This window comes from Aplidium turbinatum, chromosome 1 (assembly GCF_918807975.1).
Source record: "Aplidium turbinatum chromosome 1, kaAplTurb1.1, whole genome shotgun sequence".
In the NCBI taxonomy this organism is placed as follows: Eukaryota; Metazoa; Chordata; class Ascidiacea; order Aplousobranchia; family Polyclinidae; genus Aplidium; species Aplidium turbinatum.
In genome coordinates, this window is record NC_137472.1 from 7,215,368 (window position 1) to 7,238,303 (window position 22,936).

At 38.1% G+C, this 22,936-nt stretch overlaps 1 protein-coding gene across 1 annotated transcript; it reads left to right on the forward strand.

Moving 5' to 3' along the window:
- The first annotated feature begins 388 nt into the window (after positions 1–388).
- Positions 389–21,740, forward strand: LOC145783593 (stomatin-like). Its single transcript, XM_082595490.1, has 8 exons — positions 389–507; positions 2,131–2,234; positions 10,037–10,109; positions 11,144–11,226; positions 11,460–11,663; positions 12,888–12,943; positions 19,025–19,103; positions 20,461–21,740. Exons 1-8 carry the CDS (start codon positions 426–428, stop codon positions 20,650–20,652), a joined length of 873 nt encoding a protein of 290 aa, XP_082451616.1. The 5' UTR covers positions 389–425; the 3' UTR covers positions 20,653–21,740.
- The last annotated feature ends 1,196 nt before the right edge of the window (positions 21,741–22,936 follow it).

Here is a 22,936-nt window from a genome sequence, read left to right on the forward strand (position 1 = left end):
CGTAGGACGACATCAGCAGGGGACGACATCGGGGGACAACATAGGTGACATTCAGCAAATTACATCGCAATCAACTCTAATAGTTAGAGTTAATAATTACTGTAATTTAATTATGTTTAGTGGTAAAAATATAACTGCAGTCTAGCATTGAGAGGTGAAATATTTGCGGCAACTTCGACCAGCGACTTCGGCTTTGTTCTATTTTGATAGATTTGATGTGATTTAAGATCATACAATGCAATAAAGCGATTGATACATTTACACAGTAGCCTAGGCTGCTGTATTTGATTAATCGATGTTGTCTGATAATTAAAGTGTAATTTTGCAACCTATTTATGCATGAAAAGCCTAGTTTAAATATTTTTTGTGTTTGTTTGTTGCTAGAACAGTTAGGTATTTGTTTTGGTTTTGAGAATTGTGCAAAAATGCAGAAATTGAGCAATAATCCGGACATGCCCTCTCGATCACAGCAAAGCAGTGCACCATACAACCAAAATATTAATTTAGGTTTGTAATTTTGAACATAGTATTTTCGGTTTTATTTAAACTCGAATGTAACAAAGTGATGTTGTTTTGCCAAATTTTCCTTTTGTTGGTTTTGTTACTGTATTTTCTATTTCACAATATCATTTCTTTTGCATTCTGACAAAGAAAAATAAATTGAATTGAAAATTGCTCTGAGCTGGTTCAGTATTTTTGCAGCTTAATTTCCAATTAAAAGTTACCAGTACCGGTACAGTGTTTTAAGGAATTGTGGTAACTTAAGCTCAATGAGTGCAAACCATGATATAACACCAGGGTGGAGTCGAAATATTCAAGTTTATATGAAATTTCTGAACTGAAGGTGCTAGAATTAACTTTAGATGATGCTGTGAAGGGTAAGTACATCTATGTGCTGCCCTCAAAATTAGCTTCCATCTACAACGGCAAAGACATTGCCGTCGCCAAATCTGCAAACGTTGGGTTGCGGCGGCAATTGCCGTATGCTTTAATCAAACGAAATTTTATGCGCTTCTTCATTGTGTCACACGGCGGTAGCCCTAAGCATCACGCAAGCTATTTTATGCGCGGACAATGTTCTTGTGAACTGTAAAAAGTTTGCAATCTTGTAAATACTGCGCAAAAGTTATTCTTTCATCAAATGCTTATTTACCGTCGTCGTTGCGAATATAAATCATGGTGAAGGAAGATACAGTTAAAAAGTGCAATTTATCTGTTATAGGTTATCAAACAGAGGGAGCAGAAGGAAAAGTTAGAGTGGTATTTTGCAAAATTTGTAAGGAATTTTATGCCGGAAACAAATCGGACTTAGAAAAGCTACGGGGTCAAGTTAAAAAAGTAGTACGAAATTGGATAAACGGTTCTGCGGCAGTAAAGAAAAATAATGCTTCCGATCATATGGCCTCGCGCGTTCATGAACGACCAGTTTTGTGTCTTCAAGTAATCCAGTGACAACGCGACAACCTCATCCTCCGATACAGCATCTGATGATTCCGATTCTGACTAGTTCTTTATCATATCAAACAGACTTTGTGTTGCTCTCAGTATCTCCCAATTGTGCCGAAATTATGTTACTGCATACGTAAATCGAAGCAATCTTCTCGCAGGGAGCTATTAATTTGTTACCGGTACCTGATTGTGCAATTAACGTATTTTATGATAAATCAACGTTGCTAGATGTTGAATTAATATAAAACAAACGTAAATTTCTTATTGGGCATTGTTGTTACGCATTATAACCCACCAGAAAAATTAAATCAATTTGTGCTGACTCAAATGTTGAATCAACTGTTTGAGTCAGCACATGCTGATGTTTCTGCTGATTAAACTCCCGCTGCGAGTAAATAACACAGAACAATTTTTGTCCTAATCAAGTGCTCATTTTGCGACATCATTTTTATTGCCGTAGCAGAATGGCCATTATGACGTTTGCGGCAGCATTTACCACGGCAATTGCCGTGTGCCGCTGCTAATTTCGAGGACTGTATGTGGGATTGTCATGGATAAGCTTAAGTTTTACGAAAAATCTGCTGGTCACTCGATCAAACCGAATGTGTAGCCTCGTGCCTGAGTTTCTAATTAATCTCGATGTAAAGTATTATGATATACCATCTAAACATTTTCTTTCAGACAAAGGAGACCCGGACTATGGCTGTTGTGGTTATCTGTTGTTGATGCTATCCTGCCTCATCATTCTAATCACCTTTCCTGTTGCCATTTGCATGTGTATCAAAGTTTGTACAGATGTTTTCTTATCTGCAATTTTGTATTGCTCTTATCATGATTGGGTAGAAAAAATGGTACCCGGACATTTTGCCAAAAGGACATTTTGCCGAAAGGACATTTTGCCGAAAGACATTTTGCCAAAACTCCTTTTTGTGTTATACATATGTATCGATATTCTCCACAGTGTGTTTTAGTCTATCGTTCATAACCATAGTCCTTTCGGCAATTTGTCCATCGGCAAAATGTTCTTTCAGCAAAATGTCTTTCGGCAAAATGTCTTTTCGACAAAATGTCCGTGCACGGAAAAAATAACTTTTGACGCTTGAAGTTTTGTGACTTGAAATATTATAGACTTAATGGTGCTTTTTTATTTGTATCCAGGCTTACACCCGGTGATTGAAGATTTAGATTAAGTAGATGGGAAAGCAAGGAAGCCAATCTTTGTGTCCACCTTCAGGCAGGGTCTGCTACTATTCGACGGATCCGATTCGGCGACAGCCTTTTTAGGCAAGTTCCCTATTCGACGATTTTTTGAAAATCCAACGACGCCCTGTGTAAATCCAACGATTGAATATTATTCAATATTCAGACATTGAATCAGTGTAAATACAAACTGTTAGGCTAATTGGGTTCTTTGAACAAATCGTTCCCTTTTGTACACGATTTCAACATCTGGCCACGTTAAAACGATGTAATTGCCTTTACATTACATTTAAAAGTTTTGTTTACATCAAAAATTCTTTGACTGTTTTGAGTTACAGCATCGTTTTGTGAAAAAGGTTGTTTTGATGTAAAATATATATATTTGAAATATCATATAAAATCAACAAATAGCTTATTTAAAAAATGAATGGCATGACGAATGACATAAAGTTACAAACATGACACAAAGAAGGTAGATGACGTAGGATACATGTCAATTTTATGTGAGCAAACATTTTAATTTAATATTTCAAACATTTTTCGCTAAATTTCATTTTAATTTATTTTTCTTTGTTGGAATGCAAAAGAAACGATATTGGGGAATAAAATTCAACATTGTTTAAATAAACAGAAGGCGTCGTTGGATTTACAGAAGACATCGTTGGATTTTCAAAAACTTGCCAAATAGAGAACTCGCCGAAACGGACCATTTGGCTTCAGGCATGCCTTTAAGTGTCCTGCCAGAGACACATTCGCATGCTCTTGAGCAGTGTTGAACCGACGTCCTATCGAGTGCTATCTGACAGTTTTGCATTTTCTGAGGATGCCCATTTTAAGAATGTAACAGCCATTCATATACATAATATATTACCTGCTGGTGATATACAATACATGGAATGGAATGATAAGTAAACTATCAAAACCTGACATGTATTTATACAATTATGACATGGTCACATGCTTGCATTGGAATGGCTCGATTCGGATATGACTGATTTGGTGCCGAGATGCTGTCAAACAGCGTTTCATGATTATAATACAATTGTCTACACAGAGATGGAAGTTCTCTGAAACCCCATGATGGCAGATTTAATGAAATTATATACAATAGAGATTATTTAGAGAGTGATCAACTAAGTTAAAACCTAGTTCCATAATATCCAAACAACGTCAAACAACGTTTCATGAACTTATTTCAAATTTAATAATTAGGGCTATTTTTATTTTGACCTAAAAAATTTTTTTTGACTTTATTTTTATCAAATTTTGACTTTATTTTGACCTAACGAAATTACTTAGCCTATTTGTAGAGGGCACAGTTCTTCCTTGGATTGATACCAGTTTCCCAAACATAATATTTTGTCGATTTCAGAACCACACGTAATATTTTGTTGAAAAGTCGGTATGTTTTATGGATTATAAAAAGTGTGTCGTGCTTTTTGGCGATAGAAAAATTTCGACAAGTCTGTCTAACTTTTGTTGAAGACGATTTAGCTTGCTTAGGCATTTTTTGTATTACAGAATGTCAGTAGGCTATTCCTAAAATCCAAACTGTTAATCTTTGAAAAGACCACGTTTGTGAAGAGGGAGTGTTTTATAAAAATATTTAAATACATAACGATGAATAAACAAGGGACAATTTGCGATAAAAATTACTGCTGAGTGCTGATCTAAGTGGGCATTGTTGTAACATATTTCCTGCTTTTATGAGTTAATATGGTTTAATTGTGTCGCTGTTCCTAATTTACAATGCTTCCACGAGGATTTTGACAAAAATTACTCTCAAGAAACACAAAAAGTTTGTCAAAAGCCATAATGTGGCAAATTTCGACTTTATTGTCAATTTTGACTTTATTTTGACCTATAAACTTCTTAGAAACAGTCCCCTAGGTGCTGAAAACAACATTATTCTTTGATTCGTGGATAAACAAGGTCCTTAAAAAATTTTGACTTTATTGACTTTTGCGGGCCCTAGTAATGATCTGCATGAAGACAGAAGTTCTTGAAAATCTCATGACGCTATGCGTTTAGAGCAGTGAATCCCAACCACGGCCCATTCGGCCACATGCTGCCCATAACCATTCTTCTTGCGGCCCTCATTGATGCCGCAAAAAAGATTATTTGTTAGAGAAGAATTGCTAAAATGGCGAGAATGCATCAGTGGGAAGTAAAACTAAATACCGCAGCTGATTGGCGAATCATCATCTTAACCAGCTTTAGCTATTTGCATCTTCCAAGAATCGGAATGGCCCGTTTCGGCGAGTCCGATTCGGCGATTCCGATTCGACTAGTCCGATTCGGCGAGTGCCCTATTCGGCGAGAGCTCTTTTCGGCGAGTGCCCTATTCGGCGAGTTTTTGAAATTTTTAAAAGGAAATTATCGGGTACCGTAGCCTAATTGCAATTGCCGTTTTTACATCGTTTTAACGTCGCTAAACGTTGAAATCGTGCAGAAAGGAATAAAAAGAAAATGTTTGAACTATTAATTAAATTAAAATTCGTCATGTCAGTTCAGTTGTTTTTATTTCTGACCATCATATGAAAAACAATACACGTCAACATAGCAAAGGTAGAAGCGACAATTCACGTCAACATAGCAAAGGTGTAGAAAAAGGTAGAAGCGACAAAACGCGAACGTTAAAACGTGCTTGTGACCGAAGTAAGTTATTGAGTTGAAAGAAATTTGGCAAGGTTGCATCACCTTCAAAAAAATTTAAGATATGAAGGAAAAATAAAACAAAGAAAATGTTACAAAAAAAATAATGTTTATGTCTATAAGTTAGTACTTTTGAATAGTTAAAATCATAGGCGCCTAATTATTTTTTTAGCCGTGGGGGCGAAAGCGTGTTTCATCAGCAGCAACGTAAATTCAGCGAAATGTCACGCAGATGGATGACGTAATTATGTCGTCACACTAGGATTGCTTTTATTGCCACACTCGGAGTTATCGCTACGTTCGACCTACCGTTAATTATTATAAACAAAGCTCGACCAAAACACATGCTATGCGTCTGCGTTGGCTAGCGGTTGATGGACTGCGACTCTTTAAGCTAAACGCAACATAAAGTTTAGCAACGAACTAGATTTATTAGCATGAAACAAGAGACGAAAAGGTTTACTAAAAGGTATACTGTAAATGAAATGAAAATACTAACTTGATCATATGCTTGAAAATATACCTGTTGAAAGCAAAATCGTTCATGTTTACATCAATTCAACAGCACGTCACCTTTAATAAATTTAAAAGTTGCTGACATCCGCAAACAGCCCTTGAAAAATAGTTACAGAGAGACGTTTGATTAAGTTTTCGACTTGACATTGCTCCCTTTTCACTACAATATCGCAACTCATGGCTGACCAGCTTTCAAATTTCAATTCGCTGTAATACGCCCGTTTTCGTGTTGCAGATGAAACAAAAGATGCGCATATTCCCCGCCTTTGATCGGGTTTCTATGGCAACGGACGTGTGTGCGCCATGCAGTTTGCGCGAGTCAGTTGTTGTGTTGATTATGCCGCTTGTGCGACTGTGCGCAATGCGGTTTGTACCAGCCCTTGTTACGTTGGTTAGTGGTAACCTCGGGCCGAGACTTCAAGTTCATTTTCACAGCAACCGATTCACTGTCGCGACAATTCTCTGCAGAGGTTTCGACTTTCGAAAGCGACAGGAGGCTGTTTGCAAGCGCATTAAGTTAAACGCACGCTGCGTCAACGTAGCAAATTATGTTGTTTTTGGGTGCATTCAACATCTGATGACATTAAATCGACGCAAAATGGTAGATTTTTGCTATGTCACAGGCAGCAAAATCTGTCATTTTAACATGACAGATTTTTTTGTCTGGGGTGGGATTGTAGCATCGCTACTCGTTCTAGTGATTATTTACTGCGAAGCTGTTGCGGTTTGTATTTAAAAATGTTTTCCTGCTGCCGATCGCTAGTTCATCTATTGTTTTATGTATCAATGCCGCATAAAAAGTTGCTCCCACGCGGAAATATGCGTGGGGGCCTGGCCCCCACGGCTTAGGCGCCTATGGTTAAAATGATTAGTTTGGATCAACAAATGTGTGACCTACACTCCTACAGCTTAGATTGAAAGGAAATTATCGGGTAGGCTACCGTAGCCTAGTTATACCGACCAGCAAAAATTTGTTCCAAGAACCCAGTTAGCCTAACAGTTCATTTTTACATTGTAGTAACAGAATGAAAAGGCTAACCAAATGTGTGGCCTATCGTTTTAACGTCGCTAAACGTTGAAATCGTGTAGAAAAGGGTGCTTTTGCTCACTAGGATACGTTGAAACTGAGAAACATTCACAGAAGCCCTACGATACGTTGCATTTTTAAGATAATGTATTCAGACGTTGAATCAATGTACAAATGAAATGTTATGCTAAATGGGTTCTTGGAACAAATCGTAGGGCTTCTGTGAATGTTTCTCAGTTTCAAAGTATCCTAGTCAGCAAAAGCTCCCTTTTCTACACGATTTCAACGTTTAGCGACGTTAACACGATAGGCCACACATTTGTTTAGCCTTTTCATTCTGTTACTACAATGTAAAAATGAACCGTGTTCTTGGAACAATTTTTTGCTGGTCGGGATAACTAGGCTACGGTACCCGATAATTTCCTTTCAATCCAAGCTGTAGGCCACACATTTGTTGGTCCAAACTAATCATTTTAACTATTCAAAAGTACTAACTTATAGACATAAACATGATCTATTTTATTATTTTTTTGTAACATTTTCTTTGTTTTATTTTTCCTTCATATCTTAAATTTTTCTGAAAGTGTTGCGACCGTGCCAAATTTTTTTCAACTCAATAACTTACTTCGGTCACAAGCACGTTTTAACGTTCGCGTTTTGTCGCTTCTACCTTTTTCTACACCTTTGCTATGTTGACGTATTGTTTTTGATATCATGATCAGAAAGAAAAACAACTGAACTGACATGACGAATTCAAGCACGTTTTAACGTTCGCGTTTTGTCGCTTCTACCTATGCTATGTTGACGTGTATTGTTTTTCATATGATGGTCAGAAATAAAAACAACCGAACTGACATGACGAATTTTAATTTATTATAATAGTTCAAACATTTTCTTTTTATTCCTTTCTGCACGATTTCAACGTTTAGCGACGTTAAAACGATGTAAAAACGGCAATTATAATTAGGCTACGGTACCCGATAATTTCCTTTCAAAAATTTCGAAACCTCGCCGAATAGGGCACTCGCCGAAAAGGGCTCTCGCCGAATAGGGAACTCGCCGAATCGGACTAGTCGAATCGGACTCGCCGAATCGGACTCGCCGAATAGTAGCAGACCCTCCAAGAATACCCCTCGTTTTGGAAAACTTGCCACACCCTCGACATGAGGATTATTTCATGGCCTGTATAATCAAAATTGGTTGATGATGATGATGATTACTAAAAAGTCAAGTCAAAATCAAGTTTCATAATAAATTGATTTGTTTGTGTTGTGTTTTTTCTTTTGTTGTGACCCTTTTCAAAATTTTGGTTTTGAATTTGGCCCTCGCGTTATGGTTGAAAACCACTGATTAAGAGAGATATACCGGCATAGGCGCCAGGTTTTGAAAATTGGCGGGGGGGCAAACTTTTTAGCCGACTGATTGCTTACATTCAAAATGCTGATGTTTGTTTGCGTCTATCTGCCATTGCATATCACCAAGCTTTATAATGAAGGCTCAGGCCTCGAAATTCACGGCGGACATGTCCGCTGTCACAGCATGTGATGTCCGCGGGAAGTGCCATCTAGATCGGTCATATTTGTCCGCCGAGAAATAACATAGGAACTAGCGATACAAATGGTCATTGCATAGCACGAACAATTGTTGCGATAATATATTTTCCAGCGCATTCTAGCGCGCATCTTAAAATGTGAATACTGTATCCCTTACCGTAGCTTCCATTCAAAGAGGAAAACTTTCGATTTTTACATTGCTTCAACGATTGATGACATTGAATCAGCGTAACAAAGGTGAATTCTTCGCTAAGAATCGATAGGAGTGCAGGTACTTCTACACTAATCACGCGCAATTTAGTTTAAGTTTTACGTCACAATGTCTGGCTTTGATCTCCGAGTAATAATGATACGGCAAGGTTGGTTACTAAATTAGATTAATACGAGTAGGCTATTACAGCAAGATGCAACAAAATTTGTTAAGTTTTGGTATTACAGTATGAAAGAAAACACCCAAGGAAAATTCACTTTCGCTCACATGACACGCAAAAATAAACTTAAACAAAAAAGCCTGTGAAACTTTGAACGGCAGAAAATAGTAGCGTTAGTGTAGAAATTTTCCGACTCCTGCCCAGAGCATTGTGACGCAATAAGCCACACGACCTCGTTCGGGAGAAGTTAATCAGTTATGTGACGTATTGACCAGCTACACGGCGCTTTGACTCTTCAAGCGCAAGTCATTGGTCTGATGAAAGCCTTTCAGAGTGACTTTACTGATTTTTTAAAAAGCCTTCTAAAACCGTAGTTATAGTTCTGAAATGGCGAAGAATTATTATCAAGATAAAGTGGTTAAGCATGACGATCGACGGCTAAAACTGGTGTGTCCGCAGTGGGACATGTTTGTCCGCCGTCAACAAAAACGAATTTCGAGGCCTGTAGGCTACTTCGAATTATATGCTGGTCACTTTGAACTTTAGCTCTTAATACGCGTAGATACTAAACTGAGCAAACCGCACCTCGTCATTGACACTCCCAAGAAAAAACAAAGCGGAAGAAATGAAGAAAAACGTTTTTCAATCATTGTTACTGTGCTTTAACGGCACCATCCTGGCGTTTATTAGCTACCGTACTTCTGTTTCTTTTGTTATCTGAGGAGCAGCGCTCTTGTTGCAACAAGTAGATCTTTTAATTGAGATCGATCCGCAATGAAGGTCAAACTAACGCAAATCTGAACTTAGAAACATTTGATTTAGATTTTTTTTTTTTTAATAATTTGCGGGGGGCAGCCCCCCGAGCTAAATTCACGGGGGGAGTCGGCGCCTATGTATACCGGTATAAAAGCATTATTTAGGAAAATGATTTAGGCTACATTCTAACTAACAAATTAAAACCTGGTAAAACAACAGTTTCAATTGTAAAGTGTCACATTTTGCACCTTTACAAATTAGAGTTTTCTCTAAAATTAAGAAAATAACAATACAACGAACTTCTTTCAGATGGCGCTGAAATAATATAAATCAACATAATGTAACAAACAATAAGAGGAGTTTCAAGTGGGTGCGCGGTCGCTAGATTCTCAAGAACGTCGGCACCAAATCTGTTTCTGAAAAAGGTGTCTTCAAATCTGGATATCTCCGAATTGTTACATACCATACTGTTCTTTTTAAGATCGTGGTTATATTTGATATCAATACAGGTGGTGCAGGAATATGAGCGAGCCGTCATTTTCAGACTAGGAAGATTGTCTGCGGGTGGGGCAAAAGGACCAGGTATGTGTGTGAAATAAATGTCATGCTTTTCAATTTTAATCTGATCTTTTTCAAGTTTTTGGAATCTTTCAATGCAGTCAATACAAAATATAAAAATTCAATAACAAATGAGTCCAGTATAAAACACAATATTGTAATAAGTGTGAGTGTCATTTAAAGCAGTGGTTCTCAACTGGGGCGTTTTGATTTTGCAGGGAGGCGGTATGATTATCTCAGCTTAAGGGGGGTGTTTTGATTATTAGGGGGCATTCTGGTTTAAACCATCTACCGCCCAGCGTAACGATTTCGTCAAAGATCTCGTATCTTCGTGTTAGCATTTCCTACCTCATACCTGGTGGAAAAGGGATTCAGCTGTGTTGTTTTGCTGCCTACCAATCAGCGAAACCCACTTGACATATCCATAAGAGGTGATCTTCGAATGTTTCTCACTGGGTTTACACCGGATGTGAAGAAACTGGCACTTTCTCACCAAGCACTGAGTACCAGTAGGCCTATACTGCTGTTTTCATGCTCGCAAATATATATTTGCTTTTCATCAAATATAGTTACTACTAGTCTCTAAAACCTCTACAGGGTGTTTCACCCTAACAAGGGGTGGAATGGGATCATCAGAAGGTCCTTATTCCAATTGAAAGATAATTCTATTTGAATAAAGACCTTCTAATGATCCCCTTGTTGGGGTAAGACAGGCTGTAAAGGTTTTAGAGACTGGTAACTAGCCTATATTTGATGTAATTCGCTCTGCTTGGCATTGAGTACTTTTGTAGTATTAATAGTATTGATTGTTTTATATTCGCTTTTCGTAATTAATCGTTTTTGTTGGGGGGCGGTAAAATTTGCCAGTTCATGAAGGGGGCGTTGGGCCAAAAAAGGTTGAGAAACACTGATTTAAAGCCTCATTGCTAAGTTATACCAAAAGCAATTCATGACTATTTTCGCAACTTGATTTTCAAATATTTTCTGCTTTTACTGTGAAAAACTCGTATACACACTTCAGATGGGTGTTCCAACTTTCAATTCCTTCAATCATTCAGGTATTTTCTTTGTAATCCCATGCACTGATGAGTACAGGAAAGTGGATCTGAGGACGGTGTCTTTCGATGTGCCCCCACAGGAGGTATGTAATTTGGGGGAGAAGACCTTTGTAAAGTAAATATGTAAACGTATCCTTGTTCGACTTATTGTGCCAATGCTTATAACTCAAACCATCGAATGGAGTTGGAGTTCCTGCCATACATTGATCAGTACAATGAACAATGGTCAATCTGATAAGCATTAAGCTCCATTCCTATACAATTATATTGGGCTTGTTATGTAAAAATTTTCATTTTTAGCCACAATCCCTCACAGATTCTGACCAAAGACAGCGTCACAGTCGCAGTGGATGCAGTGGTGTACTATCGCGTTCAGGATGCCACCATGAGCATTGCCAACGTAGCCAACGCTGACGGGGCCACCAGGTTGCTGTCCCAGACCACCCTGCGCAACATGCTGGGTACCAAGAGCCTCTCGGAGATCTTGACCGACCGTGACCACATTAGTGGAGGCATGCAGGTGCGATGACGTGCGCAGAAGCTGATTGCCTGCTGCTTAGAGTATTATTTATATCTAGTGAGCAAAAAAAGATTGTTTTTCTTGTTAACCTGCTATAGCGCTCAGCCGGGAGAAGCCACGTTCAGCCTTTTTTTCTAGAGAAGCAACAAACTTAATTGTAGCCCATGCGCCATAAAACATACACGTAACAATTTCACTTTATCTTGTCTGTCTGGTGTGAAGTGTACATAAAGGTTGGATTGGGAAGACAAATATGAATCTCGGTTCATATTATTACAATTTATTTGCTGTGCATTTTTCAAAGAAAATCAGTCTTGAGCCTACTTAAATAATTCATTATGTATATATAATTGATAGTTTAACGCGCCTACAATATAGTGATTTTCAGCAGTTAAAAGCATGATGCTAACTCAATGTCGGAATGGCCCGTTTCGGTGAGTTCGATTCGGTGAGTCCAATCCTTTAACGGGGGATTTTTTCAATTTTTTTTTTAAATTATTGGCTACCGTAGCCTAATTATCATTGCCGTTTTAGGGTTAGGGTTAAGGGTTAGAGGTTAGGAACTCACCGAATCGGACTCACCGAATAGTAGCAGACCCCTCAATGTCGTGCACTTGCTTGATGGATTGTTATTGCTTGATGGATGGAGCGGCACCGATGTCCACGTCTTGTGCTGGTATCGACCTGCAAGCCACTGTCTTTAGATCAGATTTACGAATGCATTGTTTGCATGACAGCAATCGTCCCACCAATGTCAACGCTTTGACACTCAATCCATCCCTGATCGCGCAATGTTGCACGCGCACTCGCGCAGTCTAAGACAGTGCGCAACCATGACGGTATGCGTATTTGTAATTTATGGGTCCGTTCAGCAGATGATTTTCCTTGTGAAGCAACAGACTGCAGTCGTTGAATCAACCAACTGAGTGCGTTGCACCAGCACAATTCACTTGTGGTTGGAAGAATTTATGTTAAACTATTCGGTGACACCATTCATGATCCGATATATTATTTGTCATAGAGATGTATTATCACAATACAAGCGTCTCTAACTCTCTATATTTGCGCCATCAATTCATTGCATCTACGCACATGCTCAAGTGATGAAACAAACACAAGTAACTTGTAGAGGGAGCATGTTATGATTGCTGGCCCAACGACTCCCGTTTCACCTCTAATAAAACTTTGAACCTAACCATTCCTAACGAGCTGATTGATTTTCAGTCAACTTTGGACGAAGCTACGGATCCGTGGGGAATCAAGGTGGAAAGAGTTGAAATGTGAGTTTGTGGTAGAAACATCGCTTTCTTATGTTCGACTGTTCGTTCAACTTTAAGTTCTGTCGTCGCCAGCATGATAGCCAGCCAGCGTCGCCGTCTCAATATTTGTAGTTAGTTGTACTTTGTGTTGGTTCTACCGTCACTCGTTGGAAAGCGCGCTCGCTTCATCACGTGATATGACGTCACTCTTACACGTCCTACCAGTGGTGGACGAGCGAAGAGGCAAAATAGAGAATTGTTGAACACAAAGTATTCATTGTGGAATATAGTGAGTAACTAGTGGGGGCTACTGAATTGTATTGTGAGTGGTGGTAGAAGCAAGAATGTTTTACAACTAATTTGAACTATTCTGTTTGCGCTTTGACGCTAAATTTCTTTGCCGAAATGTCGTTTGGAATAGCCCTACAAAGTGAACCTTGGTTTCAATACAATAGGCTCCAAAAGTATCTTCTTTACATTAACCAGTGCATTGGCAACTCAATTGCTTTTCTCATGTGTTCCACACATATCACAGACAGCCACGGAGGAAACCTGTAATGGCCACTTGTTCTTATTTATTTTTGAAAGAGTGATTTTCCGTCTTTCAATTCCATACCAAGGTACGGCGTTGTACGGCTGTAGTGTACGCGGTTAGTGTTTAAACCAGAGCTGTGTAAAGGACTGTTTAAAACGCGCCCTTTGTGATTAAATACAAAGAAAATTACTTTTATTCGAGTCAGTTCAATCAGAAACTGCTAAAAATACGATTTCGATCTTCTAGCAACTAGATCATGTTTAGTTTAGCAGATCATGCTTTTCAAAGAATAGAGTCTTTGTGAATTACTTTCAATTTTCATGATCGCTGATCTCTCCTTGCCGAGACAGCTCTGCGCCCATGTTTTTCTTTTAACATAAAACGATCTTCGTTTGAATGTTATTTTTTTAATTAAATTGTCATCAACACTTTTTGATACTAATCTCTTGGGTACGAAAGCAGCGACCAATAATGTGTCTGCTTCATTGCTTCATATTCGTTGCTTCATATTCGTTTCTTCATATTCGTTGCTTCATATTCGTTGCTTCATATTCGTTGCTTCATATTCGTTGCTTCATATTCGTTGCTTCATATTCGTTGCTTCATATTCATTGCTTCGTATTGTTGTTGGGTTTTTCCACTCACTGCCGAAGAAGTTACCAAGATGGGAGTGAGTGACGCATTGTTGCGTAAAATTTCGGTCAATGCGGCTGAGATCATTGTTTGTGTCCTGTTTCATTTCCTCGGCTTGGCATTATTTGGAGATCGATTTCGCCAGGTCATTCGTGAACACCACTTTAATAGCTTGCTGGATTTTCTAGCAGTATCTTTGCTTTCGTCTCATAGATGGCTTAGATATATAAATGTATTAGTAAGGGGAGGGGATTATTAGGCTTTTTTTTCAAATCCATCTTTAGCCTTGAATTCAGGATACAACACTACAAGTCTACAACAGTAGGGGAGAGTGGGGCACAATTGGACATGGGGTACAATTGGACATCGCATTTTATAGAAAAAATTGGAAACTCTGGAAGTCCTTGCCTTGGCAAAAAATTAGTTTCACATTAGTCGTTGTACTATGAAAATTCTAAGAGTTTGTGTTGGTCGTGTATTGAGTTTGGCGGTGGGAAGTCTTTTAGCACCTGTATGTATAGTATTTTTAGCGGATTTTGTTTTAATCGTAATTTTTTTATGTAAAGTAAAGATTTTTAGATTTTTTATTTTTCTGTTCAAGCCATATACAGTAAAGTATCTTTTCATCACCTTTGCTTTGACCTGACTTTTAGAACAGGTTGTCCCTGCCCAACTTTAAATCGATGTTGGTGTGTGGGGTACAATTGGACACAAATTTTGGGGTACAATTGGACAGCAACACACATGGTAGATCATACTGTAAAAGTAGTTCTTTTAATATTGCATGGTCTCATGCAACGCAATGTCATTTAAACGTTGTAATAACATTAAAAATAAAAATTTTGGGAGACATGATAAAATTTTAGGGGGGGGGGGGTAAAATTGCTTTTCCAAGATCCCCTCCCCCGTGGCAACGTCCCTGATTTTACTGCAATAAACAAGTAAAATCTATCTATTAGAGTCCTTGTCAGTTTCTTGATTACTTTTGTGTTGGTTTAAACTGTTGTTTCTAAACCATTGATAATATTTGCAAATGTCCAATAGTGCCCCATTACCGGGGCACAATTAGACAAAAACAATATTTTTTTCAATTGACTGTAGTATTTAATATGCATTTCCTAAGAGTTGTTTCACTGTCTCATTTTGTTAACAGTGTGATACTTTGTTATTGTGCAAAATTTGGATTTTGTTAGACTTTTAATATAGACGGGACTTCTATTTTACTATTTTTTGTCCAATTGTGCCCCACTCTCCCCTACATATATTTTAAGATTTCTGGTATAATTTGGATTGGAAATTTCAAAAGTATTATACCAGAGATCTTAAAATTTCCTAGTATTCTGGAATCTGGTCTAAATTTTAAATTAACCCTTCTTAGACGCACATACTACCATTATGTGATAAGTTCGACGACGACGTGCTCGCATAACTGGCTTGAAAGGGACTATAACTTGTCTGTAGCTGTTCCAAGTATTTCTTGTGACTGAAAGCGCTAACTTCCTCATCAACGCGACGTTGCAAGTCGTCTTCATGGTTGACTGGTCCGGCTGAATTTTAGTTGAAAACTAAATGTTGGCCCAATGTTTCATCGGTTCGACATCAGACTATGTTGTATTAATGTAGTAATGGAAGGTTCACGGGTGTGACTGCGCTGGACTAGGGGCGTGAGACCAGAGAGGGGTACCCAAAAATAGTATATCCAATTTTATTTTGATAGATATACTAAATCTAGGCTGTATACCAAATTTTAGGTCAAAATATTGAAAAACCATTCATTAGGGGCAAAAAATGTAATTTTTGACCTCAGCGAGGGAATTTTTTTCATAAAAATTAATTTTGGATATAAAATCTGACACAGCTGAGGGAATCAATTGATTTAAAAGTGTATTCCTACTCATTTTTCAGCAATGAATCCATTTTTGGTGGTTGAAATCATCTATCTCATGTAGAAAGTGGCCAAAACTTGATTTTTCTTCCAAAAATACTGAAAAAATACCCCTAGAAAAAAAAATAATTGTAGAAATCTTCTTGCTGTGCCCCCCACATCCCAATTCCAGTATTTTAAGCCCTCGTGTGGGATGGTCAGAATAAATGAAAACATTTTGGTGCAAGAAAAAGTGAAAAAGCTCTTGAAATGGCCAAATGGTGCCATTTATGGTATTATTATACACGCAAGAATTTGAAAATTTGCTTCATTACATAGCACATAATTAACACATAATATATACACAGTATATTGAGCACAAGGATAGACTATAGTCAGTGTTGTGTCCCAGGGGTGGATGTTTTTCCCCAATGCATGTGGAAATTCAAGGGTTTGTATTTGACTCCTTCTTTGTTTGTTTATTATATTGGTGGGGGGAGATTGAGAGATTAGCAGGGGATTATATCAGGTGTTTTGAGAAGAATATTCACCTCTGATGTGTCCCAATATTTCTATGTTACCATAATGAATGTTTATTGTTTATGCATATCAGAATTATGTTCACATTTACTGATATTTAGATCAGCAATTGTGCATGATATTGATACACTTAGAAGGTAGGTTTTGCTTTGTTGAATAGAGCTTCGATTTCTTTGGCATTTTTCAAACAGAATTTGTTTGTTCTACCAAAGTCCCACTTTCCTGTAATAATAAGCCTTTTTTCATTTGTGCATGGACCATTCCAGCTCTTGCATGAAGTGAGAAGTTTTGTGATGCAATCAGTGTGCTTATTTTTCTCACACTTCTCTGCCAGTCGCTGTTTTCTCAACTGCTCTTGGAAATCTGACCATTTGATACTCATCAAATCAAGAGCGGGTTTCACAGCTTTTGCACATTCTGAGAGTTTCTGTCAGCCAGTTTTTGCCAATACCATATTATCTCTCAAAGTTTGTCCATTGTGTGTACGGTTGCGAAATTTTGCTGTTTCAGAGTAGCGGCTGAACGTTGAGAGCTTCCTTTCGCATGGTAAGTTGTTGGTTGTAGCAGAAACAAGAATATCATCTGGTATCAGTGTTAAGTCAGAAGCCCTGGAGCCTTTCACACAGTTTGGTCCTGGGAAACCTTATTCCCTTCCACATTGGCGTTGGAGACATTCAACACTTCCTTGACACATGAGATGGTACAGTTTTTGCTCCAGCTCTCCACTCAGGCAAATCTCCTATATAGTCTTGGAGTAAAGTCAACTGGTCTTTTAAAAGCTGCTCATCCAATGGCTTTAACAGAGATTTTAGCTGCACTGCATCCAACTTTTCCACACAATTCATTAGAGGGAATGTAAGGTGTTGTCCAAAGTAAGCAAGCATTCTCAATTCAGTGATGAAAACATCACACTGTATGTAAATACGACATGCTTGAGCCAGCATGTTGTTTGCTAGTGTTTCATCCAAAAGCTTTTAAAACAAGGGCAATGCTTGAAGTAATCCTGCAGCACACGAACCAAGCTTGCAAAACCTTCTTTCAAAGTATAAGACCATTTTCTTCTGTTGATTATTTTGGATGCACAAATCACTAAAATGATTGCTCAGTGAGCTGGAATTCGCGCTTGCATGGGTACATGCAGAAAAACCAGTTGATGACAAAGTTGATGCAGAACAGATCCTTACAAAAATGAAAATGGAAAAAGGCTTATTATTACAGGAAAGTGGGACTTTGCTAGAACAAACAAATTCTGTTTGAAAAATGCCAAAGAAATCGAAGCTCTATTCAACAAAGCAAAACCTACCTTCTAAGTGTATCAATATCATGCACAATTGCTGATCTAAATATCAGTAGTAATGAACATAATTCTGATATGCATAAACAATAAACATTCCTTATGGCAACATAGAAATATTGGGACACATCAGAGGTGAATATTCTTCTCAAAACACCTGATATAATCCCCTGCTAATCTCTCAATCGCCCCACACCAATATAATAAACAAACAAAGAAGGAGTCAAATACAAACCCTTGAATTTCCACATGCATTGGGGAAGAACATCCACCCTTGGGACACAACACTGACTATAGTCTATCCTTGTGCTCAATATACTGTGTATGTATTATGTGTTAATTATGTGCTATGTAATGAAGCAAATTTTCAAATTCTTGCGTGTATAATAATACCATAAATGGCACCATTTGGCCATTTCAAGAGCTTTTTCACTTTTTCTTGCACCAAAATGTTTTCATTTATTCTGACCATCCCACACGAGGGCTTAAAATACTGGAATTGGGATGTGGGGGGCACAGCAAGAAGATTTTTACAATTATTTTTTTTTCTAGGGGTATTTTTTCAGTATTTTTGGAAGAAAAATCAAGGTTTGGCCACTTTCTACATGAGATAGATGATTTTAACCACCAAAAATGGATTCATTGCTGAAAAATGAGTAGGAATACACTTTTAAATCAACTGATTCCCTCAACTGTGTCAGATTTTATATCCAAAATTAATTTTTATGAAAAAAATTCCCTCGCTGAGGTCAAAAATCACAATTTTTGCCCCTAATGAATGGTTTTTCAATATTTTGACCTAAAATTTGGTATACAGCCTAGATTTAGTATATCTATCAAAATAAAATTGGATATACTATTTTTTGGGTACCCCCCCTCTGGTCTCACGCCCCTAGCTGGACAGAGATGCATTTCATGCGTCTCACACTCTTCGCCTACCGGCCCCTCGATTTGCATAGAGAAATGTCTGGTCAGTGTATATTTAACTATCACTTTGCAATGCAATCCAGCAGTCAGCTACGTAATCCAACGGTGTGTTCTGCGCACCGCTCGAAGGGCCTTGGTACACCGTTAGAGAGCAAGTGACTGCTTTTATTTCTCTTTTTTTTTAAGCAACTGTATGGACTTTGAATTGACTGATATTAACGCAACATAAAAGGAACAACAAGGTTGAGTTTGGGATGCGCTGCTACCATATTTTATTTTACAACATTAATTTGACGTTATATTCTTTAGCAAAGACGTTCGTCTTCCTGTCCAACTCCAACGAGCCATGGCAGCAGAGGCGGAGGCAGCCAGGGACGCGAGAGCGAAGGTACGCCATCGTAAGCTAGCTCGGTAATCAAGAGGTGTCGGTTCAATTCCTCTCAAAACTATGTTGTTCCGAGTTGACTGTGCAAAGACGGTCCCTACTTAGCTTGTTGCAAGCTCTGGGGGTGTTCGTGGTGAAGCCAAGGCAACTGAATTTTAAACAAAATTTCGAACACCACCATGACTTGGCCGATTAATCGAGTTGAAGGATGCCAGTGTTCGTCATTATCAGTCGACCAGACTTGTCTGTTGATGTCTAACCAAGTTCGACGATTTGCTCCATTCAGCTGCAACCACTTCCAGTCTTTCATACAACGACCATAGAGATATGTTACGATAGATCAGATACAACGACCAGCGCTTTGTTACAACTCGTTTGTGTTTGTCAAATTTCCGATGAGCCTCCTAGTGTGTGAGGTCTTTTGTCCACTTGTTTACTTATGTCTTGCTGTGTAAATTCAAGAAGGTATTTGTATGGCGCAAAGTGACTTCATACCCTCGTTGGCAAGACCGCCTGTTTGTATTCTCAACATCGGTCCCATTGTCAGTCAACGCAGCAAGAACGAGGATTTGTTTATAATTTGATTTTGTACAGTTTTATGGGAAACTTCTCCGACCATCCAGCACAGTCACATGATGCATTTAAGCTTTTTGTTACTCAAATGTAGTTTATTTTTAGATTGTTCGATCACTGAAAGCCACAAATAAATACTAGTCTAGGTAACCATTCCGAGAAAGTATTAAACCACAACAGAACCAGCCAACTCAACGCGGTGATGGCAATGATATGGCTGTGGTTGGCCACCTTCACCATCTCATTTCACACTTCCCTTCGTGGGCAATCCTATTACGTATCAACGTTTCAAAGTAAAATCTCAATCACGTTTTGTTTGCGTAACCCAGTGACGTACGTTACGTACTGGATACGTCTCTAAGCGTATGTTTCAATTAGAGCTCTTCTAAAGGCATGTATAACTAGTTGTGAGTGTGCATTTGCTGGCCGATATTAATCTGCAAAAAATAGCTGATACAATATATCGGCTACCCTTGATATTGACCGATAAATATCGGCGGACTCATATATCGGTCGTGGTCAATCCTGCTTGGAAAAGTTCCATTTTCATTTGAGGATATTTCCAAATGGTTGCTCGGCAACATTGGTTTCAATATTATAACGAAACCAGCCCAATAAACGAGAAAGCTTTCATCTGAGCATTGTGTCCTCATCAAGATAACAACGAGCAGTCTCAACATCTTCCAGACGATCTTCTTGTTCAATTCAATTGTAAAACGTCTGTTCATGGAACGGCAAAATAATACTTTTCAAGTTTTTTGCAAATAATCTCCTCCTCCACCTCCAGGTGATCGCGGCGGAGGGTGAGATGAACGCCTCCCGGAAGTTGAAGGAAGCTGCGGATGTGATGAGCGAGTCTCCCAACTCGATGCAGCTCCGATACCTCCAGACTCTAACCTCCATCAGTGGGGAGAAGAACTCCACTATCATCTTCCCGCTCCCCATCGACCTTATCAACTCCATGATTAAAAAGGATTAGATGTGACGCAATGATGACGTCATTGCGTCATCGACTTCGTCCGACTAACATTGACGTCACTTTGGACAGTTGCAAAAATAAAATGAAATTATTAATCAAGAATCAAGTTGATCTTATTAAGTCGAGATATTTGTTGATGATTGTGATGATTTTTATTGAAGCTTCATACACTTATTGTGCATATTGCTGAAATGTTCTCTTTCATATACGTTCAAGCGGCTGTTGCTTCTCACGCATGCTCGTTATCTGCAGTAACTTGTTTCATATAATTCCCTTCATATGTCGTCGTGGTTGCATTGATGGATTATGTTTGCAACAGCGGAGAGACAACTTTACCTGGAGGATTCACAAACAAACTAGGGATTGTAGATCATAGGGATGCGAAACTACATCCGCTTTTGGCTTTTCCGGAACATTAGAAGGGTTACGAGTTTTTCTGATTTACAGAATAATATACTTTTTATGGGTTATATAAGAAGAGTGGAATTGGTTTTAAAGTAATTTAAGGTTTTTAGTTAAAAGCAAGCCAGCAGCAAAGCGTAAAAAAATTTCAAATTGGCAACTGACCCTTCTAATGTTGGCGGAACAACGGAGTTGCGCTTCCCGCAATGTACTGTCCCTAAAACAAACCTATTCAAGAATTAATAATAATCACGCACTTCGCTGAGAATTGTTGCGTTTTGTCATAATCCTGCTATAGTTCATTTGTTTTGTCATAACGCTTAGCATTGCAAGAATCGACATCGTTTTAATGCAATTGTGATACAAGGTTATATTATTTCAATGTAGTAGTTTCAGTACTAATGTTATTAAAGTGTTTCCATCCCTTAACTGTATGAATACCTAAATGACGCTGTATATTGTGTCAATGTCTCCTTTTATGTAGATTATATTTCTTTCACACTCTTGTCCTGCACTTCTAGGCCAAAGATTGCAATACATTGAAAATATTATACGCAAGGTTGGAATTTTTTTTTCGTAAATTAAATCAATATATTTTAAAAGTACGTTAATCACGATAATGTCAATACTAATGTGTAATTATAACGTTTCTTGATATTTCAGATGTACAAATAAAAAGTAAATACGCTGAACCTACATTTGTGACGAAACAAATGCAATTGCAGATCCAGATGATATAGATTCGCATATAGCTACGATGTTGTTTGGAATGAAAATAACCGATCGTTGTTCATCTACCGACAGGGCGGGGTATCTGGGCATAAGTGTTAGCGGCACCATGAGGTCAGCGCGGTTCTGTCTAAAGTAGCTCAGCTGGCTGCTGATGTGCAACGTAGTTTACCAAATCTCGCTGAATTTATCTTGTTGATTTCGGGATTATTATTTCTCAAGAACAAATTTCAAAATCAAGAAAAAACAAACTAAGGAACTAACAACACTAGAAGGTTACGTTTTTTTTCTGATTTACAGAATAATATACTTTTTATGGGTTATATAAGAAGAGTGGAGTTGGTTTTAAAGTAATTTAAGGTTTTTATAGTTAAAAGCAAGCCAGCAGCAAAGCGTAAAAAAAAATTCAAATTGGCAACTGACCCTTCTAATGTTGGCGAAACAACGGAGTTGCGCGTCCCGTAATGTACTGTCCCTAAAACAAACCTATTCACGAATTTATAATAATCACGCACTTCGCTGAGAATTGTTGCGTTTTGTCATAGTCCTGCTATAGAAGTTCATTTGTTTTCTCATAATAACGCTTAGCATTGCAAGAATCGACATCGTTTAAATGCAATTGTGATACAAGGTTATATTATTTCAATGTAGTAGTTTCAGTACTAATGTTATTAAAGTGTTTCCATCCCTTAACTGTATAAATACTTAAATGAAGCTGAATATTGTGTCAATGTCTCCTTTTTATGTAGATTATATTTCTTTCACACTCTTGTCCTGCACTTCTAGGCCAAAGATTGCAATACATTGAAAATATTATACGCAAGGTTGGAAGTTTTTTTCGTAAATTAAATCAATATATTTTAAAAGTACGTTAATCACGATAATGTCAATACTAATATGTAATTATAACGTTTCTTGATATTTCAGATGTACAAATAAAAAGTAAATACGCTGAACCTACATTTTCGACGAAACAAATGCAATTGCAGATCCAGATGATATAGATTCGCATATACGATGTTGTTTGGAATGAAAATAACCGATCGTTGTTCAACTACCGACAGGACGGGGTATCTGGGCATAAGTGTTAGCGGCACCATGAGGTCAGCGCGGTTCTATCTGAAGTAGCTCAGCTGGCTGCTGATGTGCAACG

Bases quoted from the DNA above. Each gene is read 5' to 3' on its own strand.
- LOC145783593 (XM_082595490.1), top strand. From the start codon at position 426: ATGCAGAAATTGAGCAATAATCCGGACATGCCCTCTCGATCACAGCAA. The intron at 508-2,130 runs GTTTGTAATTTT...ATTTTCTTTCAG, and splicing joins CAACCAAAATATTAATTTAG to ACAAAGGAGACCCGGACTAT. The intron at 12,944-19,024 runs GTGAGTTTGTGG...TATATTCTTTAG, and splicing joins AAGGTGGAAAGAGTTGAAAT to CAAAGACGTTCGTCTTCCTG.